General features: G+C 35.2%; 1 protein-coding gene across 1 annotated transcript in view; it reads right to left on the bottom strand.

The window, feature by feature from the left end:
• CFAP47 (cilia and flagella associated protein 47) overlaps positions 1–27,921 on the bottom strand; it is a 347,912-nt gene that overhangs the window by 194,684 nt on the left and 125,307 nt on the right. Inside the window, exons 38-44 of the mRNA XM_074860922.1 lie at positions 24,563–24,713; positions 23,541–23,629; positions 20,844–20,930; positions 9,808–9,884; positions 7,344–7,489; positions 1,751–1,859; positions 649–875 (exon numbers count right to left, since the gene is read on the bottom strand). Of these exons, the coding sequence (XP_074717023.1) occupies positions 649–875; positions 1,751–1,859; positions 7,344–7,489; positions 9,808–9,884; positions 20,844–20,930; positions 23,541–23,629; positions 24,563–24,713 (886 nt within the window). The remainder of the gene's footprint in view (positions 1–648; positions 876–1,750; positions 1,860–7,343; positions 7,490–9,807; positions 9,885–20,843; positions 20,931–23,540; positions 23,630–24,562; positions 24,714–27,921) is intronic.

The raw sequence follows: 27,921 nt of genomic DNA, 5'->3' as shown, positions 1-27,921 counted from the left end.
TATTTGGCAATATTGCTATTATAAATTTATTCACAAGTACTAATTGAATGTTTAACAGACTACCTTGGGAGGACTTTTTGTTTCTAGATGTTGAAATCTTGGGAAAATATGTCTAGGTAGGAATGATGTATACACAGGGAGCTATAGCTTATAAGGAAATTTGTGGTTTTCCAAAACTATTCTGTATTGATTGTAAGACAAGAAAAAGTTTTTCCTGCTCTTTGACTTACTCTCAAAGTCTGTTGTTTAAAAAAAAGAAAAAATCCTGTTTGAGAATTTTCATTTCTTACAAAAATGTGCATAAGCAAGGATACTAATACATATATCTATTACATAGAGTATGAAAGCTTTTTTAATCAAAGGGTATTTCTCAGAAGCTAACTGAAGTAAAATATTAATGCTCTTTTTAACTGCAGCAAAGATTTCTTAAAAGAAGCACTTCTTAATAGCATGGAGTGAGGAAGCAGCTTCTGAATCAACATGTAAAATACTGCAGCATCTGAGGGGAATTGGGAATAGTAACTGGCAGATTACAGAATGTGTGAAAAAAAACTGTAACTTCACACTATTTTCTGAAACTTAAAAAATTCAATCCTACAAATCAAGAATAACTAAACAACTGTAGTAACAGATTACTATGTTTCTCACCTCTACTCTGGACAGCCCTAACAATGCAGTTGCAACTCGAACACTACTGCTCTGCAGAGTCCCTGTGATCTTTCTTCTTTCATATTCAATAGTTGACATCTGCTGTTGTGCAGCAATGGCCAGAGCTTTCTCTCTTGACTCATTGATCAATGGAATCCTCAGATTTTCTTCAAGAATCTGAGCAAGACCACATTTCAAATATAAAACTGGCTCTACTGCACTTGGACCTGTTAAATAAAAAAAAAAAAAAAAAAACAACACAAACAAAACCCCCACGTTTATCAGCTGCTAGTGCAACTGCAGAGAGTATTTAAAATCTCTAATCTCCAAATAAAAGCCAGAATACAAAATTCTTTTAATGTTTAGTTACATGCTATTATGCTAGTACATGTTATTTACTGCAGTAATATTTTTTTTATTTTTAATGAGGAAATAAAAATTAACACATATTGAAATTCAAACCAAAAGTTGCTTTAGATAGTTAATAATAAAATCCTAGACTTTAGCGTTACTACTATGACAGTAATGAAAGTTTTAAAAAGTCTTTCTGCTACCTACACAACACAGCCACTCTTTTACCCCTCTAGATGATGTTGCATCCCCTCTAAAAGAAGCCACCAGTAATTATTTCAAATAATAGCTACACTGTTTCTGAAATAGGACTGACAGCAGTTTATCACTGACTGTGTGGTGGCAAAAGTATTGGATTTCCTGTCAAATCACAACACTACATATGAAACTCATGTGTTTTAAAACTAGAAAAATTATAGCTAAAGATGACTTGTCCTGGTTCATCTGGCTACAAGCTATATTCTGAAGGAGAAAAGAAGAGAAATTATGAAAAATATTTATGTAGACTATGTTGAAAAGAATATAACAAAGTTGAAGAAGACAGCTAACAGCCAGCTGCTGCGCTGAAGAGAATGAACTGGACAACATTAAAATAAATATCTGATAGTTACACTGTAATATCTTCCTTACACACAACTGCTTTTATCAGATGTATTTAATTAACTTTAACAAAAATTCATGGGAACTAAAGAATATTTGCAAAAGATAATCATTTGCTCTATTTTACTCTTCTCCATTCTGTTCACTTCACCTTCTAATGTACTGCTAACATGCAAAACATTAGGACTATCCATTGGAAGCAATCCTGAAGGCAAAGGTATATCACCTGTCCCCTCTATCAGGTATATGATTTCTCCAATCTGAAACACAAGAACATACACATCCACACAATTCAGAGCAAATCATGCAGAACAGAGGGTAAAATATTAAAACTAAATCCAAAGATATTCTAGTAATACTTAAGATCTGACTTGTGAAATAATTTACATATTTGGGACATGCATTATTTTAAAACTATGTTTAAATAAAATAGAATGATAATTTCAAACCCTTGAAGTACTTTTAATTGAGACTATTAAATCTGAAAAATCAAGAAATTTTAGAGTTGAATCCTTTCCAACTCCTCATATAATTTAACTGAATGAGGACACCCTGACCCATAAATTCAGCCATAAACTGAATTCTAATTATGTGCTATAACTACATATAATTTAAACATATCCACGAGCTTACTTCTTTGCTCTTCACTGCTAAGAACTTTTTTTAAAAAAAAATTTACAGTAATTTTGAGCCATTAACATTTTTCTAGAAAGCAAATAATAGCAGAAGTCAAAAAAGAGCATCATGTACGAATTCTCCATTAAGAAGAAATGAAGTTAACAAATCTTAATTATTTCATCAAAAATAATGGAAAACCTACAGAAGCTTGAAAGTAAATATAAACATGACCTAGAACAAAGGAAGACAGTAATTTGTCATAGAGGAAATGATAAACTAATTGGCAGAGAAATAACACTTTGAATCATAGATGAAACAAAAAAATAAGGTGCAAATGAAAGACAGAAATGAGTTTTTTAAAAAGTACTCCAAATTATAAAGGACACAGTCAGAACATCCCAAAACTAAAAGATATCTAAATTAGGTACCTATATATCTATCTGAACTAGGCAGGAGGTTTAATAGATATACTAATTGCTTTGATAACTTCTTTTTGTTTACATGAACTTTTTAGGGACAGCGGTAGCTTCCACTGATTGCAAGGTAAAGGATCAAACGCTGCCACAACAGCTGATATAATCTGCACAGAAGGTCATCTCTTTATTTCCATAAACCATATTCTGCAAAATTCTGTCCTAAAAATGCATATTCTGTCTTTTATTCTTCATTCCAGATATGAATGAAATAATTTATTTTTATAATTTAGTCCATCTGCCAACTAATGCAATATTTTCCCTTTAATATTGGTCAATAACATAAGACAAGCCTGATCTTTACTTCACATTTATTCATAGTTTTGTCAAATATTTATGTTAAGCCTGAAAACTGCAATTATGTTTCTGACCCAGCAGAAGGAAAGCTATTCAACTTTGATGGTATTTTCTCCCCTAACTTGATTCAAGAGTTCAGACAAATCTTCCTTGAGAAGGATTAAAGCAAAATTGGTTTCACTTACACAAACTAATAGCCACTCCTGGGAACCAATTTAAACAGGAATTATTCCTGTTTGACACAGTGATTTGGTTCCATAAGGACTGTTAACAATCTCACAGCATATACAACTAATTTCATTAAGGTACTGGTTGCTAGGATGCCATTCTACTATTAATTACTTTTCTTGTCATTGTTGACATTAATATGCTTACAGGTAGGAACAAACTTCCCCATTTCCCTCTTTGCTTTGAAGAATTCTTGCTTTTTGATCTCCATAGAACGTAAATCCTGTTTTCTTGCTGCTGAGTTTTTTCCTGATGCTTTGGAATAGAATGGGTATTTTACTGTATTTTGAGAGTTTAGCTAGTATCCCCATGGTTTTAATGCTTTATGTTTCCATTTTCCATCAGCTGAAACAGGGTAGGGTTTACTAAAAATAGTTCATAAAATAGCTGTTGAACTACATTTAGCTATTTATCTCATCCCATTGCTAATTGATATTTCAAAAGAATGTATAGCTACTAGGAATTTGCAGTTCTCCATGCAAGTCAGTAATTAAGAACAACAGATAATGAAGTGTTCTCTTAATAAACCATTTAATTTTATATTAGACATTTAGCCGTGAAAGTCTGGACTGACACTCTTAAACTATGAGTTAATAAATTATTATCATTGAAATTACGGGTTGTTCACATTTAAATTAGCTCCCAGAAACAATGATATAGAGAAAAAGCAACCCAGTTACGTTAATCATTATATAATTTCTTCTCTGAAAAAATCTATGCTAAAAATTTGAAGATTGTCAGTCTCAATTTTTCTTAAAAAATGAAGAAATATTGAAACAAATCCTTGAGAAATGTTATAAACTACTTGTGCTTCATTTCAAGCCTTAGAAAAGTTAGCATACAGATAGTTTCAAAATAATTTAAGCAACATACTTGAGTAGGCCAACAAACTTGAACCAGAGTATCTTCTTGATTTTATTACAGATATATAGTTGATGCAATGATAGATAGGATTCCCAGTCAGATTCAAGTCTAACTAGTGATTTGAATGTCAATACTTTCTTCACTGATTGTAATGAAAAAGCAGTTTTACTCTGACCACTATTTTTGTGCATTTGACAAAAAAGGTAGGAATGGTAGGTAGGAAGAAATTACATAAATGCTAAATTAAATTATTTATTAAATTATCTATTAGATTATTTACTAGATTATTTACAGCACAAATCCACATTTAAATGATACATGTCTCATCATTGTATGAGGTCACTTGATCCTCATACAGCATGGTAGCTACACTTGTTTGTCAATTAGATAATGGTATGATTGAAACACTGCAGCCATATATACAAGATTTAAGCAAGCCAATTTATTCCTGTGCCAGTACTGTACATCTCTAAAATCATGCTAGCTATGTTGCAGTTTCATCTTTCCCTAGGTGATTTACCACATTTTCTTACAAATGATACAGTTACATGGATGGGACTTAATTTTTCTAACCTGAGGTGCTACATATCAAAAGTCTTGCACTTTCAGCAGCCTTTAAAATGCACCCCACCTACTCAACTAAGCTGAAAGGATCATATGTTCCAGAAACAGTTACCATACAGGTCATAACAGTGGCTTCTCTGAGGCATTAATGCTTCCTACTACGATAAGGTCAACCAGTTAGTTCTTTGTTAAGAACAGTGACTAGAAGCTAGGTGTCTAAATTTAGGTGCTTCTGCCAGTGACTAGTAGCTAGGTGTCTAAATTTAGGTGTTTCTACATCACCACTGGAGACAACACTGAGGCTGTCAGAAATGTTCAACTGTCCCATAGTTCTGACCACATCCCTTAATTTGCTTTCATCCCATTAACACATCTTCATTTCCCTTCTCTTCATTAAATTATTTAGTTCTCTGGCTCTATACCTAATGAAGCATGAGCCTCCTCTTCTCAGCCAGGGTATATACTTCTGCTTCTAATAAAGAAACAAACAGGAAGAATGACAACAGCAGAAGTTTAAGGAAAGATTATAAAATCATAGCAAATAAAAGAATACTCTTCTCAGATTTGCTCCCAGAAACCAGTAGGCTATGGTCTTCCTTGTCTAGAGACTGCATCTGGATATTTCACCTAATAAAACTGATAGACCTAACCTTCATGAGTTTGCCTAATTTCTTTTGAACTAGTTAAGAGTTTTAGAACCCAAAGCATCCTGAGTTACACAAGTCAAACATTGTGTATGAAAAAGTACTTCATTTGGTTCAGTTTTTATATCCTGTCACAGTTGCTCTATTAACTTTCTGCAATGTATTCATAAATTTATGCACCTGTCATGTCCCTTAATAACCTCTTTTTAATGACAGGAAATTTTTTTTTTTTAAGTATCTGTCTCTATAAAGAAACTGTTACATTCTTCTGATCATCCTTGCTTCTCTCTCTCTCTTTTTTTTCCCTATACCTATTATATTGTTTCCTGGGATAACTAGAAGTGCACACAATATTCAAGATGTGTACAGCATAGCTCTTTAGAATGGTATACTGAGTTTTTACATTTTGATGTCTCTTTCCTAATAATTTCTCTTTTTGAACGATGCTGAGCACTGGATTGAATCTTCATTGAAACATCCACAAAGATCGCTACCCTCTGACATGGGGACATTTATACAGCCTCTTTGTGGGTGATTCCCTGGTGTCAATAAGGCATGTTCTTACTGTCTCACTGTGGGCTTTGACAGACTATCCGTCTTCTATCTCTCTGCTAATTTTCAAGAAACTCAAGTGAACTGGATACTCTTTAAGACTTCCAGCCATATTGCTTGCTTTCTTAAAAAATGGCCAGTGGTTTCAGGGTCAGATAGACAGGCTTGGGCATGGTTGCATTCATTAGTCCTATTTTCCCTTAAAAGCAAGGAAAAAATTAAGTTGGTCAGGTGGCATAGCCAAAGATCTGGTTAAACAATAAAAACAAACACCAAACATACAAACACTAAAACTAGCCAAAGTCTCTTGTTCTACAGTAATGAAAAATATGGAAGCCAAGAACATGCAGGAGAAAAAGAATGTCATTTAGTTTTGGATGTATTGTTACAAACCATGAAAACATGGCAGAGAGAATGGCAGATGCAAGCAATTGCAAAGCTGAAGCACAGAGGTAGTATTATTGAGAGTAAGAACCAGAATGCAAACCTTGAGATCAACCACATATAAAAGATTAGAAAAACAACAGAGTGTTGAAAAACATTGACAGCTAGGTTAAAGAGGTGAAAAGATAGATTAAAGACACAGAAATAAAAAGATTGTGACCACTGAAGTAAAGGATTACAGGAACATCAAAGAAGCTGGAGTGCAAATTTTAAGTTCTGAAAGTTGGTTAAAACCAGGTCTTGGTAATTTGATGACATCAATTTCAATTAAGTATATATGGCAAAACCCAGGCTACATGAGTCAAGAGAAGCTGAAAGGTAATGGAGTCCATTTTCATCTACAATCTGTTCAAAAGCTTTACCTGTGTTGGTGAAAAGGACTGAATGGAACTTGTATTGGCAGAAAAATTTGAAAATAGACAGAGCAAGGAAAATAATTATTCTGCTTTGCCAGCATATCCTAGATACAGTGATAAATACAAGGACAGTACAGTAAACACTTTATCCCTTCCCTGCCTATGTCTCATCCAAAAGTAATATTCTTGCTCCCATATCAAGACAAATTATTTAAATTTTATATTTCTTTTGAAGCTGAGTTGCACAGAAAAGCCACCTAAGTAACATTCCTTGCAGTATTACTTTTATTTGTAATGATTTTACAGTAAAAAGTAATTTCATTTCATATAATTCTGATGTGCATTTCATATAATTCTAATTATGTGGAGATAAAAGGGCATTAAACTTCAGTTTAAATTTCTTAGCTGAAGCCTGTAATCTTATGTAAATCTCTGACCAACTTGTTAAGCAGCATTTTCCTTCACGAATAATAGGAATATTGTATTTTAACCAAAAAAATGAAAGATCTTCATTTCCAAAAGTTAGCATATAGATCACATCTTTATAATTGTATATGCGTGCAAAACATTACCTTAAAAAATGTACATAACCAATTTCTATATTCATTTACCCCATTCACACATAATTGGCGAATGTATCTTGATTCTTAACTGACTAGGCTATCACATGAAAACCACTCACAGAACATACTTTCTATTCTTACCAGTTCATTAACCAGAATGACAGTGCAGTAACGTTTTTCCAGATTAAAGGGAAGGAAGTGGATATCTAAGCCTGCAGAACTTCTTGCTTCCAAGGAAAGCTTTTCCATTGGACTGAAGAACTCATGAAGGAGGCTGGATTGGTCAGCTGTTAAAATAAGTTTAAATGATTGTTTAGATACAACAACACGAGTTGTAAAATAATGTAGCTGCCTGAGTTTAAATATAAGGACACTGTATACAGCCTCCTGTAGTAATCAGTATTTAAGACACACTTGTAATCAGTGATCAGTGTCCACGGTTACACTTGTGTAAGTGTGCTGCAATATTGCATGCTGTATTATTTAAAAACATTTTGCTAACTACTTGTGTTCTCATTCTGTGCACTGAAACAAAACCAAGGAAAACAGGCAGTTTTCACCATCAAAAACTTTAAGGATGTACAGCCTATAAGCAAATGACTACTGCCAGCAAGAAGAGTACAGTTTACTACTATTTAAACAAGGAATCTTGCTCTCAGTAGTGGTAACTACATTATGTTACAGTCTGAAATTCTCCAGAATGAACAAAAACTAAATACTGGCAAGCTTGCTTTCTTTGTGTTGCTTTCACAAAAACATTATGCCAAGAAAGTGCTTTCTTCAGAAGACACTAAGAATCTTAGGGTTGAACCTAGCAGAGTCTCACTACTTTCTCACTGCATGTTTTTCATCTGCTAAGCATATTTTAATAATGCAGATTACCTTAGAACCAGACTTTCATTCAAGTTTGGCTGGCTAGCTTTCTAGGAAGTTCAGCAGACTTAACGGAAGTGAAAGTAAAGGCAACAGAAATGACTGAAGATCATGTAATAAACCTATGCCAAACTCTGATCAATAAAATAGAACTGATTCACCCCTCAAAACCACCAAGAACCAAGCTGAAGAAAGGCGTAGCCTCTTCTCTCCATAGTCCAATTTGTTTTCCAAACAATAAAAAAACCTGTTTTCCCAATATTCATATTTTAAACAGTTAAATTTTATATGAATTTAATGTTTCTAAAGCCTACATAAAGAATTTCATTTCCAAAAGTTAGCACATAGATCACATCTTTATAATTGTATATGCGTGCAAAAACATTACCTTAAAAATGTACATAACCAATTTCTATATTCATTTACCCCACCCCCCACCCCAGCCCCCAGAAAAAAAAAACAAAAACAAAAAAAAACCACACCAACAGGACTGAAGTCCCATTTTTACCACCTCATCAAATAGGGTAAGGCAGCCCTAACAGCAACTAATTTTTGACTAAATAAAGCACTAACTCCCAAACTTGTCTCCTCTTCAAGTGTTCCTCATTCAAAGTATGTCAAACTAGAGCAAACTGAATTAGTCTTGTGAGAGCCCTCCCTCCTCACTTTCTTTCTGGATTCTGTGAAATTAAAACAATCGCCAAAGTAGTAATATTTAATAAATATGGATTTTCTTTTTAACAGTTTTCTTCCTTTTTATTACAGCTGCTTCAAAAGAAAAAAATTATTACTAATTCCTCTTGCTCTCCACTTAGGACTCTTGACCCTTAATAGTACATGTTCCCTCAAGTCTGGAAGTTCTTCAAGCATGGAAGACCCTACTTTAGGTTCTGTTCACCATGTTATTGAGAGAATGAAGGGGAATTATTCTCAAAGCAGAAATGCACTTTTATAGGAAATGAAAACATATTTTTTTTTTCCTAAAACCTGAAATACCATCAAAAATGTCTCTGTAGCTCCAATCTGACTGAAGCCATAAAAACCTTTGTAAACTATTCACAGATTGGTACAATAGTTGTACCCAACTTCATTACTTAAGGTACATACTTTTTATTTTTATGAACTGTGTATTAGTTGGTTGTTAACCAAATCTCAGAATACAGTGTGAGATAATCAATATATCTAGAAAGGCTAGATTATTCAGATTACAAATCTGCTTTCCATATGACCTCATGGAAACACAACAATATTTTCCAAGAGGTCAAAATTAATTTCATAAGGCCATCCTACAAATTTTGCTCAAGCAGACTTGCAACAGTCTCAGAAAGGCTGTAGGTGTAGATCAATACATTTTAAAAGAACTGTTGACTGACATGTCATAGGAAATAAGAGGAAGAAATGCACAATCCCTGTTGATGAGTATTTTCAAAAATAAATTAGGTAAACTGCAAAGGCTCCACATCAGACTCCCAGGAAGCCAGTCCATGACCCTTTAAAAAAAGAAAACTTTTTTTTTTTTTTTATGGTAAAATCATTAGGTCTATAGCGCAACCTTAGAAATCATTTCACTAAATTAAATATCTCAGAAGACAAACTCTCCTATAAACAGTAGCTACTGAGCATGCCCATAAATAATAATTACTGAACATACTTTAGATACAAAAATCTTGCTTATGTAGATAATCTAATTTCTACTGTAATGACACAAGAGTTATTGTATAGAGGTACTTACAGCAATTTAAGTTGTTCTCTTCATTTGGATCTTCAGGCAGTGTATTATTTTTAAAATTTAATATGTTATTTTCAGAACTAAAAGGAAAAAGTAAAAATGAAAGCAATATTCTAAAGCTGGACATTTCTATTACTAATGGATAGCTTCGTTCCCCTTTTTATTAATAAACAATGGAAAAGCAAATGTTTTCAAGAAAGAAAAAAAAAAAACAAAACAAAAATAAAACCACATTTTAGAACCATGTACCTACCAATAATGTCAAATACCACCTTCTCCACTTAAGTTAGTAGTCATAATTACAGTGGAGCCAGAACATTTTCCCTTCAGTTAACTAGTATAGCATCTCTGCAATACTCATATAAGCAAAATTTCATGTTAAAAATATATATATATACACACATATATTTTGTCAGTCAAAATTACTCCTGCTCAATAACAATTTGGGGGGACTTCAGTCCCAATTCTTCTTTTTATCATTTCAATACCCTATGGGATAGGCAAAGAATGGTACATCATGAAGTGGCAAGGCCTTACATTCCTCTGATGCTCTCAGCTGTCTTCCATTCAGTCTTTCCAATTTTCCCCCCAAAAAACTACTCCATAGAAATACATCTAAATATCTGCAAATCAAATTCAGTTCAGATACATTGTGCTCACTCTAGAACTTATATTCATAGACCTTGTGGATATGTCTTTAGACTGCTGCCTCTTACAGAAACTGATTTGCAAAAGTAACTCTTCCTTTGCCCCTTATCAGAACACACCTCAGAAACTAGATCTCCTCTTACCTAAACATTTTTTTAAGCACCCAATTTTTTATCCAGTTCTCTCTACCTTCTTTCTAGCTCAACAGTCTCCTCTTTTTAAAGAACAGATAAGCATTCTGTTTTACTCACGTTAACTCAATTACCTTATTGAGGTACCATCCTTAGAGCTAACTGAATCTATTCACTTTTATCTGCCTATTGAGGAGTCAAAGTACCTTAATACAACATTAACATTTACAAACAATAAAAATTAGACATTTAAATTTAAAATTTTTTAAACATTAATTGTAATTCCAGATTATATACTTTTATGTTATAGAATACTAGATTGTGTGTAATGCACACTTTTAAGCAAACATTTTACATTTATTAGCTTAATTAGAAAACATACCAGCAGGTCATATATTAAAAAAACTGAGAAACTGTCTAGTAAATGAAGATTCTGGTTTATGGCTTTGGGTTACTCGAACCTTGGATATACCAGTAGTTGTTATTCCAGAGTCATTCATGGTTTAAACTCTAAATTTAAACTCTGTTTCTAATACCATCTGAAAGGAACTATGCCCAGTGAAGGGGAAATTCAAATTTTAACTACTCAGCAATGATAATTCAGGATCAAGGATCATCATTTTGGATCAGTGATCCAAATTCAATCCAGTAAGTGCAAGATCCAATTTAAACCATCAGAAAAATCCCACTGAAATACCACAATTCTGTATACCAGGGATTCATGAACTGCAATAAATCAATAGTACACAAATTATTTAAAATTTGTGAGTAATGACTTTATCTTAGAAGAAACAGAGCACAATTATTTAAGAAAAAATGCAACATAGGCAGTAGAACATTTGCGTGTTTCATGGCTAAAAATAGGGGGCTGATGTTGCCATTATCTCCACCTGGTGTAAATTTATTTTACTTACTGTGGTGATTTCCAAACAGACTGAATTTGGCATCTTACATTTGTTGTTCTCAAAATCATTATCTTATTAATATTAGAGTGGAAATTAATTACCTAAAATAGGTTTTCTCTAAAATATTCCTTAGGAATTTTTCTTTTTTTCTTTTTTTTTTTCCCCCCTCACAAGAATTATTATACAAAAAAAACCACTTGAAATTTACTTTTGTACACATGGTTTACGATGTTTCTGCTCACAGAATAAATATCAACATAATTTTCCACAATTTTCTGTACAAAGGCTAATTTTACTCTTGGCTCTTTGACTAACTATTTGGAGAATTTATACCACACAATGAGGAATTAGGGATGTAAAATCTCCATGTTAATATGTAGTTCATGATCTTGCTTAGAAGCATCAAATTTCATAAGATAAGCTCTTCAAGCAATTTCTACTAAAAATAATTCTCTTCTTGTTTCAGTTAATTTAGTTCACATAAAAGCTTCATTTCCACAAGGTTATAGCCCTGAAAAGAGGGGATGAGAAAGCCAGGGAACAGCAAAGCTTGTCCCTCTGTACCTCTTTTACACCAAGGCTACAGGAATGATCTATATTCACTAACAGTGCAATTAATCATTCACAAAGAACCTAATGCAATCAAGGATTTGTCTGACAAAGCAGTGAAGGGGATGAATCTTTACCTAAACACCTTAACTCTGTTCATTACAATATTGCTTTTCAAGTGTATTTGAAAAGAACAAATATACTTGAAAAAACAACTTACAACAAAATTTTTGCTTATTCCATCCCCCCAAAGCAACTTATGCTTCTTACCATCATATTTCCTTGGTATGATTTTATATCTTTTTCTATCCTTCTTCACAAATAATTTTTACCAGTGTTGACAGGAGTTAAGACTGTGCAGTTACATTTATGGAAGGAGAGCTTTGTTTAATTTACAACAAGCACAGAGCTCATAGTTGCTGAAAACTATACTGTAATGTATCTCAAAAAATTACTGCAAGTTTCAGCTCTAGACTCAGGTTTAATATTATCCACACATAAAAGTCATTCTCCCCTAGCAGTAAAATTTGATGAACCAGCTTATAGCAAACAATTATTACATACAGCATTTGATAGCTATTGGGTCTCTCTTAAAATAAATAGTTAATCTTGCTAGGCTAAGAAAAAAATCACAACCTTAAATAAATGGACTTATAAAATTCTCAGAATATGTTACCCTGGAGATTCATTTTAATACCTTTACTTAAAGGCTATTTTTCAGAAAGGAAAATGATCTCTGATATATGCAAGTACAACATACTATTTATTCTTTACTTAGAAATAAGTATCTCACATAAAAATACAAAAATACAAATTTTATTTAAAATGTCATTACTTTCAATGCTTTATCTTTGAATCAGAACGCCAAGTCAGGATTCCAATAACAGAGACTACAGCAGAAGAATCACTGTAAAAATAACAAATTGCTCAAAAGCTGCATGAAAACATAATAAGCATATTACATGGAAATACATTACACATTGAGAACATACAAAGTATAACACATTTCTTCACTGGGGTGAACTGTACATTGAATAAGTCCTATGTTCAGAGATGAATGACAGAGAAACTCCTTGCACTAATTTGACATGGTACTGACGTGTGTCTCTATAATATTTTCTCACCCCAATGAACAAAGCACCTACAAATAAATTAAGGGAAAGGGAAATAAAACTGTGTTGTGGAAGACATGAACACTGTGTCTCATTCTTCTGTAACAAAAATAGCATCTCATTCAATAATAAAAACAGAAGAACATAGTGAAGATCAGGAAGGTATAAGAAGCATGGTTATACTCACAGTCTGGCTCAACACATCCCCTTTCAATACACAGAGAAATAAGGAAATGGATTAGGCAGAATAGCTTAAAGCTGCCATAAAATATGTCTACACAGATTGCTGCACCTGGATTGGGCAAATCCCTAGTATCAATACAGACTGGAGGATGAATGGCTTGAGAGCAGCCTGTGGAGGAGGACTTGGAGATATTGGTGAATGAAAAATTAGATATGAGCTGGCAATGTCCGCTCACAGCCCAGAAAGCCAGTCATATCCTGGGCTGCACAAAAAGAAGTATGATTAGCAGGTCGAGGGAGGTGATTCTCCCCCTCTGCTCTGTGCTGGTGAGACCCCACCTGTAGTACTGTGTCCAGCTCTGGGGCCCCCAGCACAAGACACACATGGACCTGTTGGACTGGGTCCAGAGGAGGGCCACAAAAATGGTCAGAGGGCTGGAACACCTCTCCTATGAAGAAAGGCTGAGAGACCTGGGGTTGTTCAGCCTGGAGAAGAGAAGGCTCCAGGAAGACCCTATTGTGTCTTGTCAATACTTAAAGCAGGGGCACGAGAAAGAGACTTTTTACTAGGTCCTGTAGTGAGAGGGCAAAGAGTAACACTTTTAAACTAAAAGAGGGTAGAACTAGATTAGATATAAAGAAGAAATGCTTTATGATGAGGGTGGTGAGACACTGTAACAGGTTGCCCAGAGAAATTGTGGCATCATTGGAAGTGTTCAAGGTTAAGTTGAATGAGGCTTTGAACAACCCGATCCAGTAGAAGATGTCCCTGCCCGTGGCATTTGAAACTAAATGACCTTTAAAGGTTTCTTCCAACCAAAACAATTCTATGATTCTGTGGTATTAAGTCCACAGTAGTGTCCTGTCACAACTTACACACCAGTCATGCTACTCCATATTAACACTGATGTCTACTGTATGAAAAACATCACTGAAGAACCCAGGACAAGCTCAACCACCAAGTTTATGCATGTGCTCTGTAGACTCAATGGCAAAGGATCAGTGGTCTACTTGTGAGACTTACACATTATATCGCATGGTGGATCAGGTCTCCAAGTCTGATAACTCAGGTATTAGACATGATTCAGTTTAACTGGGGGAATGGTGTCCAAGCAACTTACACAATCTGCCTCATTTGTTTTGGGGTTGTTTTTTTTTTTGCAAACACAACTTGTCCCTTCCAAAGCAAGGTTATTTTACCATGCATGAAATGAACAAGAAGTTCTGCAAGAGTAAGTTACAGGTGAGGGTTGGTTTAGGCACATCTCAATTGCTTGGTACAAAGACCTGGTTGAGACAGAGAAAATGGCAGGTGTGAATACTTCCAATTCATTCTTGCTATGGTTTAGTGTAACCTGTTCAACTTTGTACTACAAATTAGACTCATGGAATCATAGAACAGTTTGGACTGGAAAGGACCTCTAGTTCCAACTCACTTCCATACTTGTGCACCAGTAAAATACAGTTTAGTAGCTATGACCTCTGAGTTGTCAACTACCTCATCCTACATAGTACCACAAAGAGGCTTGCCATGTTATCAGGTATGCAAAAAATCAAGATCAAAAGCAAAATCATCTATGCAGTCAATGTAGGTAGTCTGCATACATCATCATGTTATCATAGCCAAACATGTGCAATGGTGTGCCTTTACTTTTCAGTCCAGAGTCCAGACAAGCCAATAACTGTTCTCCATCCAACAAATTCTAAGAAAAAGAGAATTGCTTTCTGTATTTGGAGTAGAATTCACTAGATGATCTTTTTAGTCCCTTCCAGTTCCAGATTTTATATATTAGTGAGTTAAAAAGAAAAGTAAAATGTGCCAGGCACCATGGGGAAATCTTGAGTGCACAGAGCAGCGACTTCATCAATGAACTTTAGAAGACAGAAGCAAGCTAACATTTTATTAGAGAGAGAAAGGGTACAAGGAACTGCTTACTAATGCACTGAAAATACTGAAACATTTGAACACAAAACTCACATCTAAGATATTTGCCAGTTTCCATACTCTGTGGAACAGTTTGTGATCTCAGAACAAAGACTAGGATAGAAAGTAAAACAGGAGCTACTCAAAAGAGGTAGTATGTCTTATATTATAATAGATCAATTTCTAATATATCAAATATTAGTCAGAATTGTGATGACTCCTGATAGCATATTTCTAAACCTATTTTCTAAAACAACAGGTGTTAATGCTGTATCTCATAACCTATATTACACAGAGACACAATGAAGCCTTTTCTAAATCTTCATTTTTACTTTATCCTATCTGTAAGTTAACACAGGTATTCTGTATAATGTAACTCATTTCTTGACATGAAACTGCTTAGAACAAAAAGTGTAAGAACAAAATTCACAAAAATAAAAATATTTTAAATTCCTGGTATTATCTCTGGTAAAAAAAAAAAAAGTAAATAATTTAACATTAAGAAGATATATACAATATTCTGCAAAGCTCCATTTCAAATTCATTAATTAATTGTTCTTTTTTGTTCTAGAAACAATTTTTCTTGATGTAAAAATATTTATTCACATTCACAGCTTTTTTTGCAAATCAATCTGTGCATCATAAGCCATCCTTATGGCTCATGGACACTGTAATGCATACTCTAAACTTCTTAGTCATGGTCTTAGAATAGGACTATTAGTGAGTCATAAGTATACCTTTACCACTTCCTAGTTTCACAGAAGGAAATCCATGATGGAAAAGCTAGCTATTAAATGTAATCTTGAACTTTTATTGTCATCCAATACTTTTTTTTTAATGGACAACATTCTAAACACCAACATGCTTGAAAACTACTTATGGGTAGCTTTATATTAGAATTCCTGGGCCATGTGGTCTGCACTTCTCCACCTGGTTCTCCTCCCACAGGGAGCAGACCATGCTGGCACACAGATGTAGACCTAGGACAATAACTGAAGTGTCAAGGGCTTGGAAAAGCATAGAAAAGTGCATAACTTGAAAAAAATCCAGGCACATGTATCACAGTATACTTAAAAGAAAAGATACGTCAACTGGATGAAAGAAAAAATACTATCTTTCTCACCAAATATTATTCAGCTCCCCATGGACAAAGAGGTCTTGCCTGCAACCACTGAGTAACACCGTGCCTCAGACACATGGGCTACTGTTAGATTTTTTGGTTTAGACAGCACTATGTCCCAGTAAGAATACAGTTCATCTGGGCTCTAGCTTCAGAGTGAGATATCCTTCCAGTCACAGGATGATGAGTCCATGCCACAGTGACTAAAGGGGTTGGTCTCCATGACACCATTTTGGGCGCCTGTGATACTCCCAGAGGGGAAATGTGGTAGGTACAAGGGTTACCTGGAAGGTGAAGCTTGTTACAGTGAGGTTTAAAGTGGTGTATTTGATAAATCTAGGGGCACAGTAGGAGGACGCAGAAGGAAGTATGAGACAGAAAGACCTACCTGGACCTGCACAGATGATTAAGTTGTTAGGATTGAAGCATGAAAATGACATGAATCATGTAGACACAATTACTTAAGAGTATAAGCACTGATTTTACGGTAGTTTTAATGCTTACAGAGCACTTAGAGCAATGGGCCCCCATTTTGTAGAAGGCATCTTCTGGATTTATCAAAAGAATGAAAATTATTTCAGGCACAATCTTCTTACTGATCAGTTATGAATTGTACACATAGTAATTTTTTCACACAAATTTCAGAAGTTTGTTATGTTGCATTCAAGAAAAAAATTTCTTAAAAAGAGCAGCTAAGTGGCTTCTATTATCACAGATAACAGAAACATCTAAAACTATAGCAAATCAATACTGGAGATTTCTAAAGACTTAAGATGCCCTCAAATCAATTTCAATAAGAGTGAGTCCTGCATGTGCGACTGAAATGACACTTTTTAGATTGATTTATTTCCTAAGGACAAATTAATCCAAAATATGCAGGATGATGAAAAATCCTTTTCTATTTCAACAGCTTCTGATACCTCCAAATACAATGTACTAGCAAAATCTGTAGACATTGATGGAGTTACCAGAGTGGCTCTATTATTTTTTGTTTCTTTGTAACGGGCCTTGGATAGTAGTTTTAGAAAATCACTGCTTTGTCCTAAGAGAATTTTTAATAAGTTATACAGTTTTCCAGTTTATTTCTTCTCTTGCTTAAATTGAAGATGGAGCCCTTTACTGGCATATGCTAATGGTATTTGAGTTCTAAATGTTATCTATCTCCCCCCTCAGAGTTGATAGCATAGGAGATATGAAAATTGATTCTTTATTACATCACATTTTGAATTACTTTCAGAGAAAAAAAAAACATCTTTTTGGCAAAAAAATATGAACAGAAGTAACATCCAATCAAATCAGTCCAACATTTGTTTAGTAGGCTGAGAGTCTGAGGATCTTATCAGAGTAACTGGTAGTTACAACCAGACTCTTTTTTTCTAACATGCATTACATGAAATAGGCATGGCAATTTCCCCTGGGATACAGGCCTTGCTAAACATATCTGCAGGTTTTGTATGAAAATTATTGTGTTGCTGTTGGCTGAACATTTCAAAACTAACAATCACCAATCACTGGAGGTTCATCTATTGTAGCACACCTAAGTGTAGCTTAGCTGTAAGGTGCACAGAGCACACAGGACGCTGGCAATCAGTGCAGCCCACAGAACACAAATGAGGGACAGAATGGCATTGAATGCATCCATCTAAAATGCCTATGTATTAGTGTCTGGTGGCTATAGTATTCTTTCTTGATAGTATTTCTGGGCTGGAAATACATTTCCCACATGTATTGTGAGAGGGCTGCTGATAGTGTATTTTCAAAGCTAGATCCTGCCTCTATGAGAAGAAACCTGATTGGTTACACTTTGGTCATCTTTCCTGTAAGCTGACTTCTTAGTTCTGTTGAGATTTTTTTTAGCTACAATTCTATTCCAACTGATAATTATAAATACTGCTCTATGAATAAAAAATTATAAAACATGGTTGAAGTGACAGAAGACTAGAAATGGATCTCTAAAAATAAATTGCCCAGTATGTGAATGCAAAATCTATCATCAAAAAGACTCAGAAATAACACTTTCAATCTCTGACTGAAAAATAGTTATTAAACTGTCAATTATTAAAACAACATGCAATTCTTAATATCTGGCAAGTTCCAAATGTTGTTTTAGATATTTGTGGTAGCTCTTTCTCTATGCTGGGCCACTTCTAGAGTGCCACAAATTTTTTTGATTCTCTCTTTGTCCTTTAACCTTGACTATTAGTGATTCCGATTTACATCTCACCTCTTCAGTGCCTGCAAAGATTTTTACCTGTTCATCTAAGCTTAATGGTATTTATTTCATTGTCTAAAGACAGTGAAGACAAAAATACCAGACTCTAAGTCTTAAGCATAGATTTTTCTTTATCTCTCCTTGACTCCCATTCCAATTGCTCTCTGTTTTTAATTTGTTGTCATTTTATTATCTTTACCATGCTTACTTTGAACTCTCCTTCTGTTTTGCTGATTAAGGATACCAATTAAACTCGGACACCAGAGTGAAAAGAGTAGGCGTACTTTACTAGTGATAACCAAGTAATGTAACAGAGTAATACAGAAAACATGCAGTAAGAAAAGGCAGAATAGTGCACTTAAAGCAACAAACAGGAAAATACAGGGTAATGCATCAAATCATTACTACACAAGAGAGAGAGAGAATAATAATTAAGAGAAATACATCACCACTTGCGTATATTATCATCATCATCCAGATCCGCAGACGCTGGGGAGCCCTGGTTACAGCGAGGATTTGGAGAGCCTGTCCCGGCAAGTGGGAAATCCTACACGGTGCGTCCACCCATAGGTGAGGCTTCCAAAGTCGCTGCAAACGGGCCCAGCCTTATATACCAGAGATCGACAAGCCAGAATAGCTGGCACCTTTGTTTTGAGCGGAAAGTTTCTGGCTTCATTCTCCTGTTGGATTCCACCCGAAGCCTGGCCAGGGCTCAGGGGGGGAACCAAGGAGTTTCTAACAAGGCCAAATACTTGGGTTCTCAGCCTTGAACAAGGCTGCGAAAGGAAAGTTGGATACATTCTCTCCTCACTACTGATTATATTTTGTCTTTCACTAGCGAGTTTACATATTTTATTAACGACGACATGCTAAGTTAACAGCTTCAGCTTGGGGCCTGTTGTTCAGGCTGCAGTATTTCAATGCTTTAGCACTTTTTACACCAGCATAAGTAGGTTGTTATAACTTAATACAATACCTACTAGCACGATGGTTATCAGTCATAAAATATACAGGATTCATCTATAGGTCAACTCAGGCTTGGGCCTGTTGTCCAAGCCTTAGCACTTCACCTTCTCCTTCCAGATTTCCTATGTTAGAAAATCTGTCCAGGATCAGCTAAGTAATAATGTATAAACACAAAATTATATTAACTTATATCGATATATCTGCACTAATAACTCCTTATTGTGTTCTTTCATCTCCAGAAGCCTACTGAACCTGCAACATTTTACACTTCAGCACAATTAGAATTCCATAGACTGCCTATATATAAATAAAAATTTGACCTTACTGTTGCACCTTAAAATACCCTGACTTTCTTCATTCCAAGAATCAGAACTATTCCTGTGAACTGGAATTAGTTTTCAGCATTTCAGTCAGCTAAGTCACCACAGCTGCCCCTATCTCAGCATCAATAGTTTCCCTTTCAGTCCTAGTTTCTGTAACACTTTATCCAAACAGCACATTACACATTTTGATTTTTTTTTTTTTTGCACTGTCCTGCTTTCAGCTGGGATACAGTTAATTTTTCTTCTTAGTAACTAGAATAGTGCTGTGTTTGGATTCAGTGTAGGGTTTGGTATGAGAAGAATACTGATAATACACTGATGTTTTCAGTTGTTGCTACAAGATCAAGGACCCTCCAACTCTCCATGTCCTGCCCGTGCACAGGTGTACAAGAAGCTGGGAGGGAGCAGAGCCAGAGCACTGGACCCAAATTGGCCAGCAGAATATTCCACATCTGTAACACCATGCTCAGTATATAAAGGAGGGGTGGCCAGGAAGGAGCGTGTTCTCTCTTCCTTCTGGGATTGCAATTGCAGGACCTTGGTATTTTGGGATCGCTAGCCAGGAACAGGCTGGGTATCAGACAGCAGTTGGTAAGCAATCACAGTGCGCATTACCCCTTTGTACTTTCTGTTATTTTTATTGTTTAATTTTATTTCAATTATCAAACTGTTTTCATCTCCACCTATGAGCCTCCTTTTACCCCTCAAATTTCCTCCCCCATCCCCCAGGGCGAGGGGATGTTTGGCTGCCAGACGGTTTCAAACCACAACATGCACCATAATTTATCTTTTCTCCACAGTTACCTGTAATGTGTTTGTAAAATGTTACATAATTCTACAGTATTTCCATGTCCTAACCTATAATTCTTTACAACAGGTATGCATACATCTATACATAAAGATGTAATACTATTCAAATTGTGTAATTCAATATATTACAATTAACAATTACCATTTAGAACTTACCTGGACGTTTGCTCTTGCTTCTTTTGCCTGGCTTGATATACTTGCTCTGGCTGTTTTAAGTAACTTGTGGATTCCAGCAAAATGACCCTAGAGTACGTCAAGTACACATAATCATCACATTTTTAACTTGCTGAATGAAGACAAAACTCAGTTTATTCTAACTTTTAAATGAAGGTGTGGTAAAGAAGCCTATTATTTTCAATTTGAGATACTTTAAAAGTACTGAAAAAAATGTTTAAACATTTTTTTAAAAAAATACTTATTTACTAACTTATTAATTCTTCTTTATTTAATAACTTAAAACATTTTGCAGTATTTGGGCCATGTAATTTTTAAAGCTCATGTAAGCATGCAAAATCATGAGACACTTATTCAAGGGTTATTGGGAAATACTGTAAACTACCATCTCATCAATACTGTAGGCTGATTTCTAATAATAGGGATGGTCCACAGCCATGCCCTGACATGCAGATAAATTTTCAATTTTTTCAAAAAATTTTAAAAAAGAAAATTAATGCCTATTTCAATATTAAGACAAATTATATACATATTTTAATTGGAAATAATTTTCTATACTGCAATTATACTTTGATCTGTACTAAATTAAGTTATTGAATAATCAATTCATTTACATTTGAAGAAAAAAAAGGTCAGCTAATTTTATTTTGTTTTTGTAAATAATGAATATATTACAATAAAGTAAATTCTGATTTCCCTGACAAACCACAAGCAGCTGCTTCACTTTAGTTTTTCCTAGAATATTCTGATCTTCTTTCCTTTTGTGTACATTACATTGTGCACACATTATTTCCATTCTAGGTACTGGATAATCCATTGACCTACTGCTAGTCATTAGTCAATAATTAATTTTTGGTATCACTGTAGAACTTCTGTTACATGGCACCAGGACACATAATTCATTCATTTTAAACTACACTTCTGCATTTTCTCTGCAGTCTCAGACAACAGTAGCAGAAGGAAGATTACAGAGTACATAGTAAAAATACAGAAGCCAGTGTCAACTAGCTTAGCACTAGCTGTGGATCTGAATTCAAACTTTTCAATAGAGTTATGATAATTTACATCAGCATTAGTTGATTCTCTGCCCAAGCATTGAATCTGCCATTTAATAATGACTATTGTTTATTATAGTATCTTATATTATAGAAATACTTTCCTAATCTTGGGAGAGAAATAGCTGGAGTACTTCACAAAGAAATGTAATGGATAATTTTTAAAGTATTCAACTAATTTTTCTTAATGAAGTACCAACATGCAATAATCTTTAAAATGTGTATCTATATATAAGTATTAAAAGCTAGGAACTATAAAAACCATAAAACATTATTTAGTTGATAGAATGGGTAGCATCTAACAAATAGCCAAATACTAGGCAAGGATTAGTTTAGGGTGTATTATTCACAGCTTTTGGAAATATCTGACATTTGTTATATATTTAACAAGAGTTCAAAGAGGCACTCAATATTTTTAATTTGTCCTTAAATTGTACCATATCATACACCTAGTCTCAAGATTTTCAGCCCAGTTTTCTGTAAAAGAGCTACTTCCTTGGTATCACAAATGCATTTCCTAGCATTATTTGCAACTAAGCAATGCACCCCCTGATGTAACACTGTTCAAAACTGTTCAAAACACTGATGGAACACTGTTCAAAACACTGGAAACACGATTCAAAGAATCTTTTATTTTAGATTACTGGTTCAAATGTCGCCCAAATTGGTAATTACTTCAAGTAGCTGTCAAGTTGCTTTTGAATTATATACATAAAACTAAATTAATTCATCACCTTTGATCTATTCTTTCCAAGAGAGTTATCCACAGCATAGAACTGATTACAGGCAGCCTCACTGACCACCTCAAGGACTTAAAGACAGAAGCTAAATAAACTGCTATGATTCCCATATATGAGGCTTACGCCAGAGCACATTGCTGCAGCAGTGAAAATGATAGTATTACAGGTGTCTATACCAAACCCATTCTGTGGGGGAAAGACAACTTTAATTAGCAGCCTATGCAACATGTATAGTAAACAGATCAGTAAAACAAGTTAAAAATGTTATAGAAAATGGTTCTTGTAAATAAATGAACGACATGGACCAATGCTTAGCTCTATAGGCTAAAGACAAAATTTGGAGTCAGATCGCATAAATAGATTTTAAAGGGGCACAGCACTCTATTTCTTTTGTATTAAGGAAAGTAACATTTATAACAGCAGTTGTTACATCTATGGTGAATACAAATGAAAGATTAGATTAACTGATAGTGATGCGAGCCCCAAGGCAAACGCATAACTTTTCTTTTGCATGCTTAATAATTTAAACAGCAGGACAAAACAGATTGGGGAAAAAATAACCAACTATTAATTAACATGGTTTGTTTCTCTTTGGAATTCTGCTGGACCTCAGCCAAACACAAAAATACAAGCAAGGTTCATGAACTCCATTTGATTAAAGCTCTAGCTTTATTGCTTACACTGAGATAGATTTCAATTAAGGCTTATTTATCTTCTTTATTGGTTATGATATCTTCCACTTCATAGTGCTTGTAACAATTTTGGTAATGTAAATCCCTATAATTTAATCTCAAGGTTTTACGTTTTTAAGAAGAAAAAAATTATGGAAAAGAGTTGATAAAATAGCATGATAATTAAAGATTTGTCTTTACAGCATTGTTTACCTGAATATGCCATGAGTTCTGAAGGGATTAGTAACATTTAGGATAACTTTCTTCAGCTCATAACATGGGGATTTGCATTTTAATATATCCTAAAAGAGAACAAAAATTTGTATCAGTATGAAAAAGTTGCAAAACTACATTCGTGTATAATACATAAACAAACAGGAAAATATTACAAAGAGGAATAGAACCACACATTTGACCACTGGTGACTACAAAATTAACATAATTTAAATGCTAGGCTTTGTTGCCACCAAAGAACAGTTAAAACCTAATTCTTTTTAAACATGCTTTAAACTTCACCATGTTTTAACTGCTCTTTTAAATGATGGCACAAAGCCGAGAATTAAGCTATCATCTTTTTTCCATCTTATCTTTACATGACCTCTATTTTCTTCTCTTGCCCCAACCTTCCTTTCTAACATCAGTGCCTATTGCTATGGTATAAAGAGATTCATGTGAAAAAAGAAGAGAATTGCATAAATACCATCTAAGTTCAGAAAAGGATCTATCCAGATCTGCTCAATGAATATTTGATAACAAATGCTGGAACACTTGCTTATCTCTGTTCTGACTATTTCTGGGACATATCTTAAATCTACAGACTGTCTAAAGTTAAAAAGCACAAATAAACCTAGCAACATCTAACAAAAGTTTGCTGTCCATCTACATCTGACAACTGAAATCACTAGGCTGAAGCATATCACCACCTCTGCAATGGAATTTCCAAAAGCATTCGTATGCTGAAAGGGCTCCAGATTTATTTCCAGAGCAATTGGTGCAAAATTTTTAAATTTATTCAGGATCTAAGTGTGATTTATATCCTTAGGTACCTTAGATATTTCTCTAGGCTTTTCTCTGCATATACATAGGCTAATATTGGAAACCTGAAAATTCATAGGTCAAAGGCTAATGCTGATGGTAACACATTTTTATTCTTACCTCAGTTCACTTTTGTTTGATACAATGTACACAAGAACAATATTTTTGTGACAATCTTAATCATACACACATAAACTTACAGCAGGCTCAATATGGTTGACTTCAGATTTCAGAGAGAATGTCAGTGTGGCACCAGCTATTCCACCCACACTCTTTGAGATCAGTAGCAACACTGCTTCAGCAGGGCGCAGAAAACGACTAGTGAATTCCACATTTATACTTGTTTTTCTCCTAGGAAAAATAAGAATAAGAATAGTTTAAATAGGCACAAAATTGTGACTCAGAAATTACTCAGAAATGTCATTTCAGGAGCACATTTTAGATTCTTTGTAAGGGAAGGGGTCTGGAAAAGCATGTTGGGTTTGTGTATGGCAGGGTTTTGGTACTGGGGGAGGAGCTACAGCGGTGGCTCCTGTGAGAAGCTTCTAGAAGCTCCCCTGGTTCCAAGTTAGACCCAGCTCTGGCCAACACTGAGCCAACTAGCAATGGTGGTTGCATCTCTGCGATAACATATTTAAGAAGGGGAACCTGAGAGGAGGAGTTCTAGCCATGAGGGAAATACCTATGCAAACACCGAGGTCAGTGGAAGAAAGGAGAGGAGGGGGAGAGGTGTGCCAGAGCAGAGACAACCCTGCAGCCCATGGTGAGAGGGTGGGCTGTGCCCCTGCACCCATGAAGGTCCACAGTGGAGCAGATGCCCACCTGCAGCCTGTGGAGGACCCCACACCAGAGCAGGTGACTGCCCCCAAAGGAGGCTGGGACTCTGCAGGAAGCCTGAGCTGGAGCAGTTTGCTGCTGGGAGGACTGCAGCCCACAGCGAGGACCCACGCTGGAGCAGCTCAAAGACCTGCAGCCCTTGGGAAGGGCTCACATTGGAGAAGTTCACGGAAGACTGTCTCCCATGAGAGGGACCCCACACTGGAGCAGGAGAAGAGTGTGAGGAGTCCTCTCCCTGAGGAGAAAGGAGTGCCACTGGTGCAGAGGAGGTAGAGAAACTGGGATCAAAGCTGAGCGCGGGAAGGAGAGAGGGGTGGGGGAAGGTGTTTTTAAGATGTAGTTGTATTTCTCACTCTCCTACTCTGACTGGCAAACTAAGTGGTAGTGGTGGTGTTCAAATTACATTGATGTTCTTTTTTCCCCAATCGAGTCTCTCTTTTGCTGTGACCATAAGGGGTGAGCCATCCCTCTCTGTCCTTGTCTCCATCCCTGAGCCTTCTGTTTTATTTTCTCCTCCCCATCCCTGAGGGGGAAGGAGTAAGCGAGCGGCTTTGTGGTGCTCAGCTGTCCTCTGGGCTTAAACCACAACAAAAAGGAAGTAATTTATTTCTTCTGAAATATTTTGTTGCAGTTCAATATTCTGCCTAAGAGCACCTTAACACATTGTAATGAAAAAACTATATAGACAGAAAAATGTCTATATTATATATATATGTGTAGCGTAATTTTTCTTACACAGACTAGCCCAGGAAGTTCTCTTTACTTATAGTATGACCATAAATTAACAATTGATTTATTTCATGATTCCCTATTTGAATATGTTTTTGTGAGTTAAACAATCACACAACCTGTTATGCATGTTGAGGCAGATCAAGATGTTCTCAATCAAATCCTCTTTGAAGATTGAGAAAGAAATGAGTAAAAAAACCCTTCAGAATAATTAGTAAAACTGAGTAATTAAGAGGTGGAAAGTTCTCTTATTGAAGCAATATCTCAAGCCTGATGGGAAACTGAAGAAGGGGAGACCACATGGAAAGATAGTTTAGACTAGGTAAGAGTTAAGTTTAGACTTGATTTGCACTAGTCCTGCAACTAAGAAAGATCAATAAGAAAAGTCTAGTGGTGAAGCTTGCACTTTGAAGCTCTCAGAATTACTCTCTGATTTTGAATCTAATGTCTTAAGATGCCATGAAGGTCAGAAAAAACTATAATGTGTAGGATTGTTCTAAAAGAAAGAGAACAGTAAAATCTAAACGTATTCTGCCTTTCTACACATATGACCACAGCAGAGCAGAGCGAGCTTTCTTTAAACAGAAAAATACCTAAATTTTTGGAATTACAAGTAGAATATCTCAAAATACATACCAAAAAGTCAGTGGACTTGTTTATACTTTCATTGTAATGCCATTCTATGTAGTTAAAGAAATTTTAAAATTTATCCCCTAACAAACTGTATGAAAGAGATGGCAAAAAGAAAATAACCTATAGTAAAATCTTGAAATTTCTCAGTTTACTCAAGCTGATATTATTTAAATAATGCTTCAAAGGAATTCTAAAACATAGGAAACTGTTACATTTATAAACTGCAGGTTTATTAGTTTTCTTTCTGGAAGAGATAGATACTGAAGTCAAAAGGAAGCCTCTCCCCAACCCAAATCAGCTTTCGCCATTGAACAATTAATAGGAACTATGCAACCTGCCAGAAAAGAATTAGAGGGCAGAGGAAAATTATGTGTGATTTACTGGTCTTCTGCCAACTGGGGATTCTAAAGCAGAGGCAATCAACTAACAGTGGTAAGTGAAATATGTCTATTATGTATCGTATGTATATATACTTACACCAGTATGTGGTGAGGTAGAGGACTTGCAATAGCTATCAGCATGCCATGTCTTCAATGGAATCATGTTAATTTACATTTGGTTCACAACTTCCACAATAACAGCTACTTTTGCAAGTGTACTCAATGCAATACATCTCTTTATGTAAGTTGAGCAATCACAATGATGGCAGAAGTTCTATAAACTTATGTTGATGAGAGTAGTGGCAGAATTTGTCCCTGGATGACAGCTGCTGTCAAGGAAGCTTTCTGGGAGGACCTCTACCTCCTTCTTATGATAGAACAGGGGAAGAAAAAAAAAAAAAAATATATATATATATATAAAAAACATTCTTACTTAAAAATGTCCTTGGACCTGAGAACTGGATGGTGATAAACAGGACTGTGATAAATAGAACACCAATATCTTAAGAAAAAAAAAAAGTGGGGAAGATCAGGAGAATAACAGACTTTAAGCCTCAAATCTATACCATGCAATGTAGTAGAAACAATTATAATTAAAAGGGTAAGTGTAAAAGATATCTACTATAAACAAAATCTACATAAATGAGATTTAACTGGTGGAAGTCAACATCCATAAAATGTAGTCCTGCCTTATAAACCTATGGGAGTTCATCAAATAAGTTCAACAAGAACATGAGAACTAGTGGCAGTCCGGCGAAGTTCCCGCTAACTGGAAAACGGGTAATATAACCCCCATTTTTTAAAAAGGAAAATAAAGACGACCTAGGGAACTACACACCAGTCAGTCTCACCTCTGTGCCTGGCAAGATCATGGAGAGGATCCTCCTGGAAACTATGCTAGGGCACATGGAAAATAAGGAGGTGATTGGTGACAGCCAACATGGCTTCATGAAGGACAAATCATGCCTGACAAATTTGGT

The sequence above is a fragment of the Strix uralensis genome, chromosome 2, assembly GCF_047716275.1.
Source record: "Strix uralensis isolate ZFMK-TIS-50842 chromosome 2, bStrUra1, whole genome shotgun sequence".
NCBI lineage: Eukaryota > Metazoa > Chordata > Aves > Strigiformes > Strigidae > Strix > Strix uralensis.
The sequence above is the reverse complement of the archived record's forward strand: the minus strand, read 5'-3'. Positions and strand labels throughout refer to the sequence as shown.